Source organism: Rhipicephalus sanguineus, chromosome 8, assembly GCF_013339695.2.
Source record: "Rhipicephalus sanguineus isolate Rsan-2018 chromosome 8, BIME_Rsan_1.4, whole genome shotgun sequence".
NCBI classification, from domain to species: Eukaryota; Metazoa; Arthropoda; class Arachnida; order Ixodida; family Ixodidae; genus Rhipicephalus; species Rhipicephalus sanguineus.
Genome location: NC_051183.1, coordinates 85,372,804 through 85,392,268, shown reverse-complemented (window position 1 = coordinate 85,392,268; position 19,465 = coordinate 85,372,804). Strand labels below are relative to the sequence as shown.

Genomic DNA, 19,465 nt, shown 5'->3' with positions numbered 1-19,465 from the left:
TGCTGGCAGCTACTGAAGCTATATATTACAAATATCTTTCTTTTTGGCGGAAGTAGAAGTAAAGAGGAAATAGCTCTTATGATTTCATGGAATTCTGAGCGAATTATGTATTTTTAAAAATTCACGAAAAACGCTGCGTTTTTGAAAATCAGTCAACTTTGGGACGCTATCGCTCCTTCTGTGAACATCTCAGCTTGTTCATATTTGCAGTATGAATAGGCCTTTATGTGAATAATGAACCTCTGCATTTGTATTTCTCTAATAATTTTCAAAGTAGTAAATTTTTATGCTCGAAACACCAAAAAGAGAAAAGTGCTCCTCGATTAAAAAATCTGTAATAAAAAAAACCCAATCTCAATTTTGTTCAAAGTCCTCCAAAATGTTCTCAAAGGACTGCAGAATGATATTATGAAAAAACATGTTGCATCATTTTGATTAGGACAAAAGCAGAAAATGTCAAACATTGTGTTTCCAGAGCGTTGTGGCTACTGTGTGAAGGACATCTCTAGTAACAAGAAAATACACTAACACGTCTTTTTTCTTCTCTGAGCTTCGCTAAACAACAGTAATGATCTATTGTCGGAAAGTGGGAACTGTTTTGTAAAGAAAAAAAGATCGTTCCAATTAAATGCCTTTGCGTGGTTTGCGACTTCACGCCAGTGTTAGACATCCCTCAGTCCACAGTAGGCACTTTCAGTTGTAGCCTCCTTTTCTTTCATCTATATCAGTAGAGTATAATTCATATCTTGAGTGCTAAAGAACGCATTCCCTCCGTGCGTCTCTTATGATGATGTGGTGCGCCAGAATTGAGAGACTGGTATAAAAGCCAAGGTCTCTTCATGAATGGAAATGAATTTCTGGAGAGCGGTCGCCAAGAGGTGTGGTTTTTGTTGGCCCAAATGTGTACGTTGTCAAACCTTATGTGATCAATGCAGAGTTTAAAAAGAATCGATTACGTGAAGATTGGTGGCAGCAGTTTTGGCCACGGACAAAACACGTTTTGTTTGCATTGCATCTGCTTTGTTTTGCATCTCCTTGTATGTCTTGAAGCAGTGCTGGCAGATCTGGTCTCCCTCTTGAATTGAGCGCGCATCCTACTTCATGACCCTCCGCAAAAGAGACTCGATACGATATCTTCTACATAACGAAAATTCCGCTGCAGCGGAATTTTCTTTTTTTTGCACCATGAGGCAGTCCGTATAAAATCTCGGTCATGGCTATAACGCCTACCCGTAGCCACCTTCAGAGCGTAGGACAGTGATCGCATCAAGGTGAAGCACAATTTGGATGCTTAACTTCTATCTCAGGTGGTGTTTGGCTGACTGGCACAGCCGTGCTCGTTGCTGTCGCCTGCTCAGGCGGGCGTCTATCGGGCCGCCCTTTGCACCTGTCCGCCTAATGCATGCTACTTTACACGAAGGCGTGTAGCGCAGGCCACTCGATCCGCCACACGATCCGCACGGTGCGGATCCAGAGACCGGGCGGGAGAGCGACGAGCGGTGAAAAATGTATCGTGTAACCAACGCAATCGACACCCCAGCATTTTCTCGTGCAGAGCGACAAAGCCTAGCAAACAATGTGTGGCTGCTGTGCTTAAGTTGCACTGCGGTACTCGCCGTTCACCACTGTCGCTATTTGCGATTTCTCACATTCTTACAATGCATGCTCGACTCAGCTACACAAATTTCGCGTTTAGCTTCGTTGCTTTTATATAGGTAAGCGCATTTACTCAAAAAAAAAATTATCCAGAGGAATGAAAATGTCCGTGCTGCCCGTCGACGAGGAATATAAGTGGTGTCGCAAATGCATTTAATTGGAACGATCTTTTTTTCTTTACAAAACAGTTCCCACTTTCCGACAATAGATCATTACTGTTGTTTAGCGAAGCTCAGAGAAGAAAAAAGACGTGTTACTGTATTTTCTTGTTACTACAGATGTCCTTCACGCAGTAGCCACCACGCTCTGGAAACACAATGTTTGACATTTTCTGCTTTTGTCCTAATCAAAATGATGCAACATGTTTTTTCATAATATCATTCCGCAGCCCTTTGAGAACATTTTGGGGGACTTTGAACAAAACTGAGATTGGGTTTTTTTATTATAGATTTTTGAATCAAGGAGCACTTTTCTCTTTTTGGTGTTTCGAGCATGAAAATTTGCTTTGAAAATAATTAGAGAAATACAAATGCAGAGGTTCCCTATTCACATAAAGGCCTATTCATGCTGCAAATATGAACAAGCTAAGATGTTCACAGAAGTAGCTATAGCGTCCCAAATTTGACTGATTTTCAGAAACGCAGCGTTTTTCGTGAATTTTTAAAAATACGTAATTTGCTCAGAATTCCATGAAATCATAAGAGCTATTTCCTCTTTACTTCTACTTCCGCCAAAAAGAAAGATATTTGTAATATATAGCTTCAGTAGCTGCCAGCATGATCGCGAATTTACGAAAACGCACTCTTCGTAAACTGGTCGTCGTCAACCGACGACACTTGTCGAATTTTCCTGTTATGAAAAAAAATTTTTATTTGAAGACGAACTGCGATTTCGTGCTGTGCAGTCATACGTGCACAACATACAAAATTATCAGGAAAATCGGAAACATCAAATATACACACTTTTTTGATCTTTCGTGGAATCGACCATAAATGAGTTACTACATGCAAGCCGCATGTATATAAGAAAACCAAACAGATGCTCGAATTGGCCCAGGCAATGAAATCAAGATGTAATATATGTGATGAACAACTGGCACAATGTTTATAGAGAAGATATCGAAACCTAAATGTGATTTACATGACTTGACTGACAGCTTTACGGCCTCCAGTTACTCTCACCTCTCTAGGGGCAGTTACCCGACCTGATCCACCGTCACTTCAGACTCCCCTTCCCATACACTCACACTGAGGGATGAGCTGGGGGATGAGCCCATCGCTCACACTGCCTGCCTACACTCTAAGGCAAAAAGGTGTTAAAAGGGTGTGCGGTTTGTCCCTTTGGGAACTAATGGGGCTTCCAGAACCATTATTCCCTTTAAGGAATAACGGCACCGGGTCTAACAGTTGGTCCCCACAATGGACTAACATTTAGACCTCACATTTACACCTTACCGGGCAACTGTTAGTCCCCACATATCACCTCAATGAACTAACATTTGGTCCTCACATCTACACCTTACCGGGCCACCGTTAGTCCTCGCAGGTGCACCTCCCCGGACCAACGGTCGGTCCACTCAAACGCTCCATTCGGATGAACTATTTATCCCAGGGATGATTTTCTACTCTTACTCTGCAAGACTTAATACATTTTTCGCGTGTTTCTTTCTGCGGTGAGCAACAAATGCCGCGGAAAAAAACACGCAAAAGAATATTTAGTCACGCGTGTGTCACTGCTTTCGCATTCAATGCGACAACGAAAGACAACAGTGAGACAATGAAACGTTTTACTTTTCTATACATATGAAGTTCCTGCTTTCTCTCACTGAATTAATTACAAAATGTCCAATACAGGTCCAGCCGCGTTGTCATATCTCCTCCAGTCCTTTCTGTGAAGCTGCTCCAACGGAAGCGATAGGTGACAGGCGTTGTACGCGCCAGGGCACATATCACTCTGCTCGTTGTGGGCAACGGCTGCATCCTGCAAAGCACAAAATATTGCAAACATTTAATCACGTGACAGCGAGGGTGAAGACGCACGCACTGTGCAAATGCGTGCAAGGTGAACTAAAACACGTCTAAAACATGGCACGCAAATAATTTCACCCCTGCGAAGCGCAATATTATTGGAAATAGTCTGCGACACGTCACAGAGGGGATGACGACGCACGTACATGGCAAATATGTGAAAGGTGAAATAAAAACACACGTCGAAAATATGGCATGTAAATAATTTCACCGTGATGTCATACGCCATTAAAGACGCATTTCAAGGCACACAGCGCAACAAACACTCCAAGTGCGGCAGCCGCAGCCATCACGCCGAGGCGCCGCCAACCATCGTTGGCCAACGAGGCGTCGCCAACGAGCCGGCGAGTTTTTTTGCGAGCGGCGTCGTACAGCTCGAGCAAGCCCGTCAGGCGCCGCAGTCGCCAGCTGAACTCGAGCATAACAGCGCGCAAACGCGAAGCGCCACGAACGGCGCCAGGCTGCCTGCGAGCAAGCGAAGGGGAAGCCGACGATAACGGCGTCCGATTTCCACCAAATTCCTCGAGCGAGCACCAGTACAGCGAGCGAAAGCGCGGTTGACGCCACGAACGGCGGAGAACTGCTTGCGAGTGAGCGCCGAAGAAGCCGAAGGTAATGGCGACCAATTTCCGCAGAGTTCCGAAGCGCAGCTAAAGTCGGCTAGCTGAAGCACCCGCCAACCCATGCCGGTGCATTTCAAGTGCGCGGCATACAATCGACCTCGTTGCTACCGCACAGCGTTTTGGACGAGTCGCAAAACAGCGGCGAGGCAACTGCCTAATATTGCTAATATCGCGAGCTCGCAGCTCATCACCACGGCGAATCATCGGAGAGCGAACATCCGGGCAGGCGACGACAATGGCGGCCAATATCCAGGCTGTCACAAAGCACAGGCGAGCTCACGCCCAAGCCGGCCCTCGCGGTACATTTCGTGCGCGCGATATACAACACTATTGAGTCCGTTACCGATAATCGCGATTAGTTTCGCGCACGCGATAGGTACGGCATAATAAAGAGCGATCACTTAATTTGTAAGAATCGAGCGCCTATTTGTGTCCCGAGTCAGATTGAAGTCATGGATTCGATAGGCATACTGTCTTCTCGGCCGCCATTCCCAGCCGGTGGCGACGCAGTGCCGTGACTACGCCGGAGATATAGAGCGCGGCGTCGCGACGTGTCGAGAGCAGCTCCAGACTTCATGGGTGCGGCGAAACGTAAAAGCAGCGCGACACATTCAACCACGCATACGTGTATATCAAAGGCAACGATCCGTAGTTCCTAGATCGGCGAACTCTCCGAGCGCGACACAACCGGCAACACGCCAGCTCGAACACAAGTTGGAAGACTGACCCCAGCGAGGAGGACGGTTAGTTCCATTGACAACGGCTTGCACACGTAACGCATCCATGCACACAGCCTGCATCTCCCGCGCGGTTCATCCCTTTGCAGACTAACTGGTTTGCACACAGCACGCATCCCTCTCCGCTTGCTCCTACGACGGTCTATCCGTTCATTGCATCCCTCTCCGCTTGCTCCTACGACGGCTCCGTTACTCCTCTTTCGGGTAAATTTGCCTTAGAGTGAACCGCACTGCCAGAAAGCGATACGACGCCAGCTGGCGCGTAGAGCGCTTACCAACAAGCAGGCGCGGGTTATTGGTCAAGCGCTGGATGTCCCAAATGATCCTGTTGATGCAGCAGATACAGAGCCCCGCGGCGTACCGCCCGCGTGGTTTCGCCTGTTCCTGCAGGAGTAGAGGCGTCGTACTGTTAGGCCTGCTCATAAGTAGCTTTCCGGCGATGAATGACGAGCAGAAAAAAAAAACATACCTCGAAGATAAAGCTATGGCGGCAGCGCTCGTGGTTCGACCTGCTGTGCAAGAGCAAGATACGCTTGATCAAGCCGAGAAACTGTTAACTTCTCTCGGAGATCGCGACGTGGAGTATAACAAGAACAAATAATAAGATGAGATAGAATGCTACTCGTGACAACACTCGTTGGGCATCACATAGGACTTGTCGAAAAGGATGGCGTGCTCACTAAAAATTCACCCCAACTCCCCGAAGGGAATCGTGAGGAAATGCGAATGCATTTCTTTGGGCGCGAGTGTGTGGCGAAGTAATTATATGATGAATGACGAGACGGTGATTTGTAGGGTAACCATTTATTTAACACTTGTTTGTGTTATCGTTGCACTTGACGGCCACGATCACTGCATTGTGGTCGGTAAAGTGCACGGTCAGAGGGTCTTTGAGAAGCATGCGGGCGTCACAGTTTCGCGTAAAGACTAGATCAATTGCAAGTACCGTGAATAGTTGTGGGGCAGACTTCGGATGCGGTAGAGGCACACTGCATAGAGTGTTTGGTGCGCATGTACTCCACAAGCAACTGTCCACTCGTATTTCGCACGTCAACGTTAAAGTCACCAACCAAGACAACGGGGTCAGAGCTTTTGGAGCGCGCACAGACACTTTCTATGGCCGCATCGAGCTGCGCGGCAACGGCGTCTCGGGCGAGGTTGGGCGCGAGGTACACGGTCACCTCAAAGACTCCGCCTCCAGTGTAGGCGAGCATGTACATGTCCTCGTACGGAGACGCGTCTCGCACGGGCGAGGTGGCAACGGCGTGCGATATCATGTTGCCGTACACATTCGACACGAGATTGACGCCGCAGACCTCGCCGTTCTTGTCGCTTCTGGCAAAGTAGTACGGGTCATCGGCGTCGTCACCACCGACGCTAGGGCAGACTCGGCGATCGAGGACGAGAAGCGAGGTCTGGGATTGCCGGCGCAGTTTGCGAGCGAGCGAACAGGAGAGTGGGGCGCCCGCCGAGAGGAAAAGCGCCGAAGCACGCACCTACCCAGGCGCTGAGCCGTGCTCCCATTTAAGGCTCTGATATACTCCAGCGTAACGTCGACGCGCGCGTGCGCGCGTCACGGCGACGTTACGTCAACAAAACACAGCCCTCTATAGTCCGGCGTCGGCTGACCGCCGACGCAGCCGACGGCTGCTGGCGCGCTCCGGCGTCGCTCGGCTCCGAATAGATCCTGCTGCATTTCGAGCCAGACGCGCCGGACTCGCATGCACAGGAACCTGCATCGCGGGCTGTTTTGTCGGTTACCGACAGGTGGCGCGGCGCGTTCTTCGCTTTACTGCGCATGCGCTCCTCTAGATGCCATCGCACCGGCACGTTGGAGCCGGCTCGACTGTAGCAGAGACCGATTTGCGCCTGTCGTAGCGTCGCCGGCTTGGCGTGACGAAACGAAACTTCCTCGAGGGCGCTCGCGCCGGACGTCGGAGTATAATAGCGCCTTTAGGGTTGCAGAAGCTGCGCCTTTTCCTTTGCTCAACCCCTCCTCTCTTCTCTCGCCCACACTCTCCTACACACGCGGGAGCTCCGCCTCACGCGCCCGAGGGCGCTCCTCCTCTCCACTCACTCTCCGCTGATCCGCCCGCACCACCTGCTCCGGTTGCTAGGGGCGAGGAGGAGCGCGCGCTCGCAGCTGTTGCTATGGGAGAGGCGGTGGTGCGGAGAGATCGCGGACGCCGCACGGCGCCTTTAGGGCCCTCTCACGCTAGCGGCACGGCAGCTCGCCGTTTGCCGTTTGACGTTCTCAGGCTGCCGTGCGCAAGCGATTTCGTTCGCGCACGTCAGCCGTCCTTTGCCGTTCGCAGAATAGGTCCGAGACCCTTTTTCTCGCCGTCCTCCGTCTGCCGCAGAGCGACGTGGCCAATCAGCGACGGAGGAGTGGTTGCCATGACTACGGCGCGCCGCGTCGTCTGCTTTCGGCTTTCCGCGTCATGTGCGTCTGCTGCGGGACGCTTCGAGCTGCTTGCTTTCTGCTCCGCGTTTTTCACGCTAAAAATGCGTATGTCATCCGTGTCGTTGCCAGGCATGGTTTCAGCAGTCAATAAAGCGTTTTAGTCTGCCCAGCATTAAAGAAAGTGTCGCGTGAAACCTTATAAAGTGTCCTCAAGCTGGTGCCAGGTCAAGTGGCGCCAGCTATGGAGGACTAGAAACAACTAACAAACGCCTAATCCATGTCCTCCGAGCATTGGGAAGCGCCCATCTCGACTCGCTAAGCCTACAGTATCGATTATTTGAGTATCGATTATTTGAGTAAGCCCAAAAAATGCATTAAAATGGCAAGATAAGCTGGTTTGTAGTTGAACATACTTTTGCTGTGTGGGCAGCCCTTTTCTTTCTTTCACACATGTCGGTAATAAAAAGGGATCACATCACACGTGCACATCATGACAGGGTGACGTTTGATTACTGTCTTTAAAAGCTGCACTTCCTTATCATGCAAAGTGATAAAGGTCTCGCTGACGTACACCTCTTGCTTCAGGTCCATGTGGTAAGCTTTCATATTCTCGCGATTCATTTGGTACAGCACCCCTGTCCGACAAAACATCTGTTCGCAGTGGCACATTTTCAATGCGCCGCGAGATTCGCACTACCACAGTTCTTGACAGTGGCAGTGTCTGTTCAAGGAATCGTCCTCATGGTGCTTCTCAATTCGGGAGCCGCCGTAGATGCAATTCCCGCCAAACATTGCCTTGCCATAAGAAAGGTCCTCTCCAAATGCGTGGGCACGGGCGAAACGGGGGGGGGGGGGGCTGCTGCGCTCACTCTTTTATTCACCTGATGGCACAAATTTTGCCACATACTCTTAGTTAATCGTACCTGTCCCGTCATTGTTCAAAGACCAGGGTTATGGCCACGCCAGTTTTTGGCGATAAAGGCGGGAAACGACGCCTGGTCATGAGCCCCAAGAAGTGTTTACTTCCCATCTTTACTCCGCAACGTGCCAGGGAACAAATACAGATAGTTGTGAGAAGCGCGTCCTCGCTTCATTTTCGTGTTTTCATCCATTGTGAGGGTCAGAAGAGTGGTAAGTTGGGCTAGTTGGTAATGATCCATGATTATTGCAACTGCGCAAAAAACGGACGGAAACACGAAGGGCGAGAAAAGGACAAACAAGCGCAGACTATCAACTGAAGTTTTATTACAAGAACGAGGCAATATAAAGGGCAGGAAAAAGCGAGAGAGGGCAAAAAAAAGAAGGAGACAAAAGGCACGAGGGACCAAATAAAAAACTTTGGCCACATCAGGTATGGCACACCCGTCATACAAAACCAAGATAGCTCGCCCTTCGTGTTTCCGTCCGTTTTTTGCGCAGTTGCAATAATCATTGTGAGGGATGTTCTCTTTAGCACTACCAACCCAGGGGCGGGGAGGCTACGATGGACCGATGGAACTGTGCTAACCCCTCCCCTCTACTGAGAGAACCTCTATGTTCCTAACGCAATTATCCAGCCTGTCCCTTCGAAGGACTAATGCACAATCCACAATAAAATATATGTCGCTGTCTGAGCTAATTACGCCGTTATTGGTCGATCTCGCGCGCAACAAAAGCTTTCCTCAGATTTTCACGTTGCGCCTGTCTTAAGCAGCCATCTACAGTGAAACCTCGGTGATACGATCACAGCTCATACGAATTTCGGGGTGATACGAATGTTTCGTTGGTCCCGGCCAAGGCCCATTGGCCTGCAGTGTAATGGAGTACGGTTGTTGCGAACCAATTTTCACCCAGTGACGTTTGATACGAACGTACGCTACCGTCCAGGTACGAAGAGGGGCTGTCCGTGCTGTCGCCGAAGACGCGCCAAGCCCGTGCGAGTGCGGGAACGCAAGCGTGGGCATGCGCGCCGCACCGCCAAATCGTCAGAATCACGGTGTAAGAAAAACACTTTTCTAAAGGTGGACAGCACCGAAAGAAGGCGAGGACGGTCTTGGCGTAGTAGTCAGGTCTCACAACGTGAACATGCGTGACCGTTGAGGTTGCACTTGTGCAACCTAAATCTCCCAAAAAACATCTCTGACACCTCCGCGATAACAAAATCATAACACAAGGCCGTGGTTCTCCAATTTGTGGCCTTGATCCATCGCGTCAAAGCGCTTCTTTCGTTATTTTCGCTGCAGTACTCTGTTGTCAAAAAAAAGGCGTACTAAAATTTCGAAGGGGCTACTGCTGTCGCGGGTCACAACGCACCTGGTTCATCAATTAAATGCGCGCGTACGCACAGTATATTACGAGTGCTGGTATGATTGCCGACATCTAAAAACTTAACTGACAATCATTCAGGGTTCTTCCTGACGCTGCTGCGGCCCTGAAAAACAATACATGAAAATGTGCGGCAGCTTTCTTTTGTCGCATGATAATTTTTCATGCTTTCTGGTGATGCAAATGTCGGATGATACGAATATATTTGGTGGTCCCGTGAGATTGGTATCACTGAGGTTTCGCTGTATGTGATAGTCCTTGTATGCGATGCCATCGCCGCTATTTTGCGATCTTTGCTCGTCTCTCGTATGTCTTATGCGGCTATTTTTGAGGACGTCGTTCGCTTTATTCCCTCAGAAATGTCCATTCTCCGCAATTGTCAATGTCCCGAGAAGCGTCGCGAAGACCATTGTCGACAACGCACTGACAAAACCAATCCATGGCTAATGCTTCCACCCCATTGAGCCGATCAACAACTTTTATACGATTGATGATCCTGGCGCTTCGACTTTCAACGGCCTTAGCGCACTTACTTGTGATCCTGGTTTAGATCAGCCAACTCCTTGGGGCGATCCATCGCTGCATTCATGGCGATACATCTGCTTAAGAACGAAGAGAGTTAATCGCCATCTTGCGGAATTCCCAGGATTCTTTTGACAGCAGCGCTTCTAGTTCGCTTCGGACAACGAACGTTCGCAAGAGAAATACAAAAGAAGCCATGCATAGTTATGCAACATCCTTATCTTGTGTAGATCATGAGGTGCAGCGTTCTGGACCGCTAGGTTTCTGCCTGTTGTTTGACGACTGGGTTGCTGCCATGCGCCAGCGCGGCGTTTTCAGGAACGCCGCGCAAACCTTTCTTGGTGACACCACCACTCGTTCTTAAGAGAAAAGATCAATTAATTCACTTATGTCATTAGTATGTCATTGGCCATGCAAACCACACTCTGGAAAAAAGCCGACATTAGTGACCTAATTACTCGGAAAGAGTCCTCAAAAACATTTGCGCTCATTCGCATGGTCACCACTTCGATGCCGAGTTCCTCGCATACTTTTCAAGGCTCCAGAGTACGACATCAAGATACCTGGATATATTGATCTGTAATTTCCTATGCATTATTTATGATGGCTCCAACTCTCCCGCTTTTGCTGTTTGCCGCAACACTACTCACTTTTGCATTAGCGGTTACCTTGTTTAAAGTTCAAAAGAAGGACTTTGCAGTAAACATGACGTACCAGCCGTTGCCGCACTGCAGTTGGCCTCACATCGCCTGTTTGACAGGTACCAAGGCTACACTCTCGTGTACACTGATGGCTCCGTGAACAAAGACACTGCGACAGCAGCATTTATCATTCCGGAGTTACGTGAAGAGTATGCATGTCGGCTGGGTCATCTTTCCTCTTCAACAACATCGGGGCTTGTAGCCATTTCGCTAGCCGTCAGCTTTATTAAACTCTCCACGACACCCAGAAGGTGGCTTGTAATCACGGATTCCCTGGCGGCTCTTGTGTATGTGGAAAATGCCATTTCAAGAAGAATAGGAATACGTATAGTATGCGCGATCCTGAAAGAGCTTTCAGAAGCTACGAAGTCAGGTCATCACGTGGTATTTCAGTGGGTTCGCAGTCACTGCAGAATCAAAGGAAATAAAATGGCAGATGAGTTGGCGAAAGCCGCTCATCATTACACACACACCCGCCTCATTCCTATATCCCAATGCGACATACACCGAATTTTATGAAGAGCAAAACGTGAATTATGCATATCCCCGTGGTCCCCAGACAGCACAAAGGAATCGATCTTGTACGCTGTTGACCCTAACCTTTAGTGCCAATTAGACCCCCTGCTCCCAAGACATATCGACACACTCATTCACCGCCTAAGACTCCGAACTGCCTACACAAAGCACTTCTTATTTCGGATTCAACGTGCATCATCGTCAACATGTTCGTGCGTCCACGACGACGAGGTTGTGCATCATCTGTTGCTCGACTGTCCCAAACATGACACAAATAGACAGCGACTCGAACAGGAGCTTCACACGCTGGACTCTGAGCGAACGTTTTCGTTTGCGAAAATACTAGGCCCATGGGCGTCTAGGATAAAGCTCAAAGCAATGAAAGAGCTCCAACGTTTTTTTGAAGACAGCAATGTGTCCGATAAATACTCAGCGGACTATATGGAAGGACTGCGCCGCGACGGTATGTGTGCTGTGTTGAAACAAGAGTTATTGAACTTGTAGGACGGTAATATATATATCTATATCTATATATATATATATATATATATATTTGTTTCTTCTTTTTTACCCTAACAACTATGTGGAAAGGGGTAGCCGTCACCAATCAATGATGACAACTCCCTCATTTATTTTCTATTTCAATAAAAAAAAACACGGAAACTACTTAAAAGCGAGTGAATGCGAGCCAGTTCGTAAGAATCCATGGTTAAAAACAGCGCGAAGACGCGGACAAGCAAGAACACAGGACTAGCGCTGACCGCCAACTGATGGTTTATTGTAAAACGCGCAAATATACACAGAAGCGGAAAAAAACGGGGCAGGGAAACATAAGATAGCTTTTAGCGGCGCATGCGTCCAGCGGCACATTATGGTTTAGTCATAGGTGATTAGTTACGGAGATAGCAACACTACTTGTCTGTTAGATTATATTGTTTCCCGTCCCCGTTTTTTTCCCCGTTTCTGTGTATATTTGCGCGTTTTACAATAAACAATCAGTTGGCAGTCAGCGCTAGTCCTGTGTTCTTTCTTGTCCGCGTCTTCTTCGCGCTCTTTTAACCACGGAAACATACCTTTCAAATGTTACGAGTGGTTTGTTGTGGAGCCTTTCAAAATCCCTGTCATTATGTGCGACGGTTTCCACGCAGACCAAAAATGCGCGCATTCCCCCCTCTTCGATACCCAAGCTTGAGTACGTCACTGCTTAAAGTCACACAGCATGTAGAACTACGTGCGGAAGTTATTTCGCTCCTGTACTCAGCGTCGACTCCCGAAATCCCTCTCGCACACGCTCACCAGTAGGAACCCCTTTCCTGCTTTTTCGCCAGGATGGCGCTTTTTAAACATCGAAGCTATTCTTAGTCGAGGCTTTCATGCCCGGGGTTGTGGTAGCAGTGGTCACGTGTCCTCGCAGTGGGGCGAGTAAGGCTCCGTAGGAAGGGGAGGGCTGTGTGTGCTGTTAGAGGCAAGGGCAAGAGCGGTGGATGTCGAGAGGTGAACCGTCGAGAAACACGTCAAGATGGGGTGATGATGAGCGGCAGGGGAGTGTAAAATAACGTGTCAGTATAGGTGTTCAGGAGTTTGCGCTTTGATAACGGCCAACATTTCTCAATCTCCCTATGAAGAAGCCGCCCGATGTGAGCGTCAGCGAGAATGGAAGCGAGGACGTCGCCTAGCCAACCGCGATGTTCGCGCAAGAGAGGCCGTAACTAATCACCAATGAACGGAAGACTTAAGGACTTCAAAAACAAAGGAGTACAATATGGCCTGATGAAGGATAGGCAAAAGCTTCAATATTTCAACAGTGTTCGCGAAGTGTAGCTGGCTAGATTTTTTTTCTACAATAGAACACAGCAATGAAGAGTGCCTTGTGCATCAGCGGCATCGCCACTAGTAAGTGGTAGCATGCAGTAAGTAGCATGCTCAATATAATGACAATTGTTGTATTTTACATCCTAAAACCACGATATGATTAAGAGGTACGCCGCGGTGGAGGGCTCCGAAAATTTTGACCATCTGGTGTTCTTTAATGTGCACCTAAATCTACGTAAACGGTCATCTAGGATTTCTTCTTCGCTGAAAAGTTGATGATGACATGATATTGACGTTTCACTCTTTAACATTCATCAATGGAACCTACACAACCTAAAATCTGGCATAAAAACTTAGGTGAGGCCAGCTGCCCGTCCAGGCTTCTTTGTTCATATAAAGATGGTGCACCTAATTTATGATGGCGTTTTAGTGTCATGTATTCCTTGCTCCAGCTGGACTTTTGATTTATGACTAATCGTCATGCAGCACGCGCTTTGTTTCGGGGCCTTCCACTCCTTGGGCCTCCGCCACGTGGGCCTCTACCCCGTGGCCCAGCAGCGCCGGGTCCGCTGCAGCGTCCGCCGTTACCCCCTCCTCCTCAACGCCCTGCTCCTCCACCTCCTGGGCCGCCACCTCATGCACCAAACCGCAATGGGAGTAAGTATCGCGTCTCCGTCCGATACTGTTTAAGCGCAGCACCAAATAGAATATTGGACGATCACATAATTCATACGGCGATATCTAAGAAGTACGAAGATATGAACCTCGGCTTAGCCATTCTCATTCAGGCAGTGTTTGCATTTGTTGGGCATAGAGCCACATCCGTTATCTGAAGCACGCATTCTGTCTGATCTAAATGCAATCACCAAGATAATGCAGCAATTGTGAAAATAGAGCCGAACGTTTAGCACTCTTAGCGATGTAAATTCCGTCTTTTAGCAGATTACAAACATGATGTCTGCCCTTTCCAGCTGAAATGTTTTATTGCCACTAAACTTGTAGCGAGTTCGCAAAATGCCAATTGTATTGTTACGAAACAAAGGAGACATAGCAGTCTAAAGCTATTACACCTCAATCAGCTCAGTTTCGCTGTGATAAAAGTATTTAAGATGGCCATTTCAGCAGCATAAGAGAAGCACTTCAGCCACTCTGGGGAGCAAGGCGGTTTCAAAAAAAAAAACATCTACGATTCACCACGCGATGTTGTCAACCAGATAATTGACAAATCTGTTAAATATAAGAAACCAGTTTTTTTTGTTTTCATCGACTCAGTAGAGGTATCAGCAGTTTTGAGTGCACTAAGTCACCAAGGCGAACCAAGAAGCCTTACTTAAGTACCCTAGCGGACATCTGCAAATAATGCAACACTGCGTCACTCCTACAAATAGAAGCAAGAAAACTGTGTTATAAAGAGGGGTCAGACAGTAAATATGCCCCCAATGATGTTGATTGCGCGCATAATAGTATTTAGATATCTGGACTCCGCAGAACTCTGGACAAAAAAACGAAGTAAGTATCTTAGCAGCTTCCGGTTTCAAAAAAAAATTATCGAGTACTCATAACGAGACGATAATAAAGTAGGGCTAAAAATGAATATTTTCAAGAAGAAGATAATGACCAGTCTGCAAATGAGCTACAGTTCACGATTACAAATCACCAACTATAGTCTGTAAAAGATGTATACCCAGAATATTTGCTATCAAGGAAGCCTGCTCACTAAAGGGAAGTTCACCGAAGTATTTTATGCATAAAGTACAATCACCGCATACTGCCTGTTTCAACATATGAGTCTGAAACTTGGAGGTCAATAAAGAGAGTAGGAAATGATGTTAACGACTACGATATCTGCAACAAAACACAAAATCGAAGGTGTTCCATTGAGAGATTGCAAGATGGAAGAATAATGCGGGAACCAGAAATGGGCAGGAGATATTCAGGTGACATCAAGAATAAGCAATGTGCGAGGACCGGCCATGCGTAAGCGTAGGAAAAAAACGGGGATCACTTAGAACCACAGAATGGTTAGCAAACAGTGGAAAATCAAGTAGAGGAAACAACGACTTAGATCGACTGACGAAATAAAGTTCGCGGGGATATAAGGAAATGGACGCGCACGTTGCACAGCATCAAATGTGGCTAGAAACTTGCAGGGAGAGTACACACACGCAGACACAAGATATATGTATATATATATATATATATATATATATATATATATATATATATATATATATATATATATATATATATGCATGTATGTATGCATGTACGTATGTATGTATATCTTGTGAGACGACGTCAGGTACGACGAAACGATTGTTGCGTTTACAACAAAGGCGCGCGAGCCGAAAACCGATGAAGATGATTACGATTATTTGTATGCACAAATGTAGATGAACTACACAGTCAGAGCTCACAATATATAAAACCGTTCGCGGCGATCGTTCAGCCATTTTTTACTACAGTAGTGCACCCAGGTACTTCTTCGGTCGTGTTAAAACTATCATCACCGTACACACAATAACTCGTCCGGCACCCTCTCCTCGTCTTTCCATTCATCGTCTGCTTCGCTTCCACAGCAAGTGCGCCGATTTGTCCGACGTGAGATCCAATTACTTGAATGGGCAAGAAAAACCAGTACAGAGAGAGAAAAAGAATAAGAGAAAGACAAAGCAGGATACAAATAGAGAGAAAGAGAATGAACAGACAGAGAAAGAAATACAGAGACAAGAAAGATAAACAGACAGAGAAAGAAATATGCGGCGAGAGAAAGAGAAAGGAAGTGAGTTAGAAAGAGCGAGAAAAATGGAGAAGCAAGAATGGCCACACAGCTTCATATTCCTTGAGGCTTTGCACCAATAGTGCGAAGATACCTTATTTTTTATTACCTTCAAGTGACCACATTAAATGACATTTTACAGTGTTAACGCATTCCAGTGTGAAAAACATTCAAAGCAGATTGCCTTTCGTTTGTACAAGAAATATTCAAAAACATGCAAGAATATCAACTCCTGTACGCTTAATTTGTCTTCTCCAAATCATTGAGACCATCTTACGTAATTTCGCTCTTGTATGCAAATCAGTTACTTGTTTTCAACGTTATAACTTCCAATTCTGCGGCCAGTCAATGTACTAGTGAATGATATACCACCTTATTGCATGTAAGCATGAGGTGGAAAAAATGCTTCAACAGAGAATGTCGATGGAGCCAGAGTTTTGACAGGCATTGCCGGAACGTCGACTCCAGAGACATTTCCTTTTCAAGGAATTTGTCAATATTTTCAAGCCTGCAGTTTCCCTTAAACTTGTGTGCTGTTTAGATTTCTGCGCTCAACCAAGCACGATACTATCAATTTTCTCACATTCTTTCAGGCGGAGATTTGTGCTTGTGAATGCAACGAAAGTGTTGTAACGTGTCTTAGAAATGTCCCCTTTTTATTGTTTGCGATTTTACGTCCTAATACCTTCTTTACAGGACATGGGATTTTCGGTGCACTGAATCGTTTCTTCCGTAGACAGCGTAAGTACCCTGCTTTCACTTGATCCAACTGAAAGGCAGCTGCCGTGGTAGTATATTTGTTACAGCGCCCAGCTGCTGGCCGAAGACACGTGCATTCGAACCCGGAGCGGTGGTCGCATTTCGATGAAACCGAAATGCAACTGGTCCATGCACTCATATTTAAGCACACGTTGAAGAACCTCAGGTGCTCGATATTTCCGAAGCCGTCTAGTGCGGCGTGCGTCACTATCATATGGTGGTTTTGGTTGTTCAACATCCCGCAATTAATAATTGAATTTCTTACTAGCAGCATCACCGCGATGTTTTTGAAAGCTGTTTACTAAGTTCGCGCGACTGTATATTAAAAATAGAGTGAACACTAGTGAACATGTCCTAATTTACGAAGTGTTAATCCCAGCACTTATTACCTGCGCAGCTCTATCATCCAGGTTTATGCGAGGTTCCCTTCAGATATAAGTACAAATAGCGAGCTGCATGCGCGAACTACGACGCCAGCTGTCCAGATCTGCGTATACAATGTTTGCGTAACTTTTCTAAATATACCTAATGTTACCATCTCCGCCTTCTTCTTCGTCGTACATAATGCCTGCATGCTGAGCCGAAATATCTTTTTTTCTCTGGCTGGCAAGCGTTCCTCATCAAATTACTGCGGGTCTTCGAGGCCACACTAGAAGCCGTAACTATGTTCGCTTCACCACAAGTATATGTTCAAAGAAATTCATTTACCATGTCGGTGCTTCAAAAAGCCTAACCCACTGTTGCACGAATTATGACATCATAAGGGAAGTTTTTATTTTTTTTCCTGCGCAATCGCACATGGCATCAAGGAAAGCTCTCAGTAGATGGCACTACGTCTTTTAAAACAGATCGAAGGCTATGCGCAACGTACTGAGTGTCCCAGTTTCTCAGCAAGCTTTCAAGCAAAAGCTTAAAAAATTAGAGTCACTATGTACCAAATTTAGCATACTCTGAAATAGAGGGCTAAATTTAGACAGGATGGAGAGCGCACGACAGGACCTAACACTCTGGAGCAAAATATTTACTGGTATTACGTTTGCTTTTTGATCATCCATTCAGTATGGTCAATCATTCATCCTGGAACCAGACTGAATCGATAGTAGAAAGCAGTTTTGTAGTTTAGCATAAAATGTTTAGGCTGTTTAGATAACTGGTGAAACACGCGCCTATTTTTAGTTAGAAAATAGGCAATAAAGTAAAAAACAAACTACGAGATGAGGAAAACACAGATACCTTGACTTCGTGTGTTGTCCTTTTCTGTTCCGCAATTGCACTGATTATTTGCACATATATTAGCCTTTTACATTGCCTCATGTATGAGACCAAGTAACATAGTGTAATGTCTGAGGAACAAGAACACAAATCTAGGAATTTACTGTCAGAAAGGACTTTTCCCAACTTTATGCTTCATTGAATTTTGTCTTTTTTGGACAGGGTAATTGCGACGAACACGTTATCTGTGTGCAGCGCAGAGGAAGCTAAAGTAAGTTTCGGCGATGCAGAGATTGACGGCCAGCTGACCGCAGTTTTCGTCACGAGTAGCATGGTACTACATGGTGCTCAGATGAGGGGCCATCGAAGTGGTAGGGAGTAATAGTGTAATGAATGGTCATATCATGTGCTCGCTAAGCTATCATCAGTCAGAACAGAGGAAGAGACTGAAAAAACTGCAGCTTCAGCAGGCCTGCATTCAGCAGTCCTGGAATCCAGGCCTGGAAACAATTGCAACAGAATGCTGACTATATTATTTACTGGCATTTCGTATATCTTCAATAAAGACGTTTGTGATTGGGTTAGTGTGAGTCTGCATTTCATGATGTGGGTTTTCACACTATTGTGACAAAATACTTGCCTGCCCTATGGCACTTTCGCGCTAATAAACAATTGTCAATACTATTTTTGACAAATGTTTACGTTTTTTTCACGCCACTGAGCGCGGAGGACTTTTATGGCAACCAATTTCAAGTAAGTTGTCAACCCACCTGCGCATGTTCCTGAGGTAGATAGCATAATGTGCCGTTACGTGGCCTTACAGGAAAAGCAGTGCTCGGAAAAGACTTATCAATGCAGTAACGATCTGGAAGGGGCATGACAGATGGGGTGCTGTCATTAAGACTTCCACCTAATTACGAAGATATTATCTGGTCATTTACTTCGTGAGCAGGAGAAGTATGAAGCCTCACAAATGTAGTGTAATTGTGGTAAGCTTGTGTACGTGCAGTTCTATACCGGCATGTGACACGTGAATTGAGATGTCGCACTAATAGTTGTGATGCTTCTGTCAATTTGTCCTTATTTTTATGCTAGCGCAATAGAGTCGTCGATACAGAAACAATAGATCAATACATCAGTTCCTGGTTTAACGCTACCATTACATGGTTGCTAACCATTCGCCTAAACACCATCATAAGACATAGTTGCAACCAGCGGCGGTATTGACACACAGTGAACGAGCTCGAGGTGCACGCCGAATAGACTTTCAAATTGTAGGTGGTTGTTTTCCTTGTGTTCCGCACACAAGGAGTTATTTGAGCGTTATAGACACGTTCCATAGCACGTTGCTAAGCGTGGAGATAGGAAAGACGCTCTCATCTTTAGGATGCGAAACCGTTTTCTACACGTTCA

The 19,465-nt window shown here is 46.6% G+C and overlaps 1 protein-coding gene across 1 annotated transcript in view; it reads left to right on the top strand.

Annotated features, from left to right (window-relative positions):
- The window catches only part of LOC119402873 (proline-rich protein 2), a 29,820-nt gene extending 11,247 nt beyond the window's left edge, over window positions 1-18,573 (top strand). Inside the window, exons 3-5 of the mRNA XM_037669919.2 lie at window positions 13,789-13,959; window positions 16,778-16,822; window positions 18,275-18,573. Coding sequence (XP_037525847.1) covers window positions 13,789-13,959; window positions 16,778-16,822; window positions 18,275-18,279 — 221 coding nt within the window. The 3' untranslated portion in view covers window positions 18,280-18,573. The remainder of the gene's footprint in view (window positions 1-13,788; window positions 13,960-16,777; window positions 16,823-18,274) is intronic.
- The last annotated feature ends 892 nt before the right edge of the window (window positions 18,574-19,465 follow it).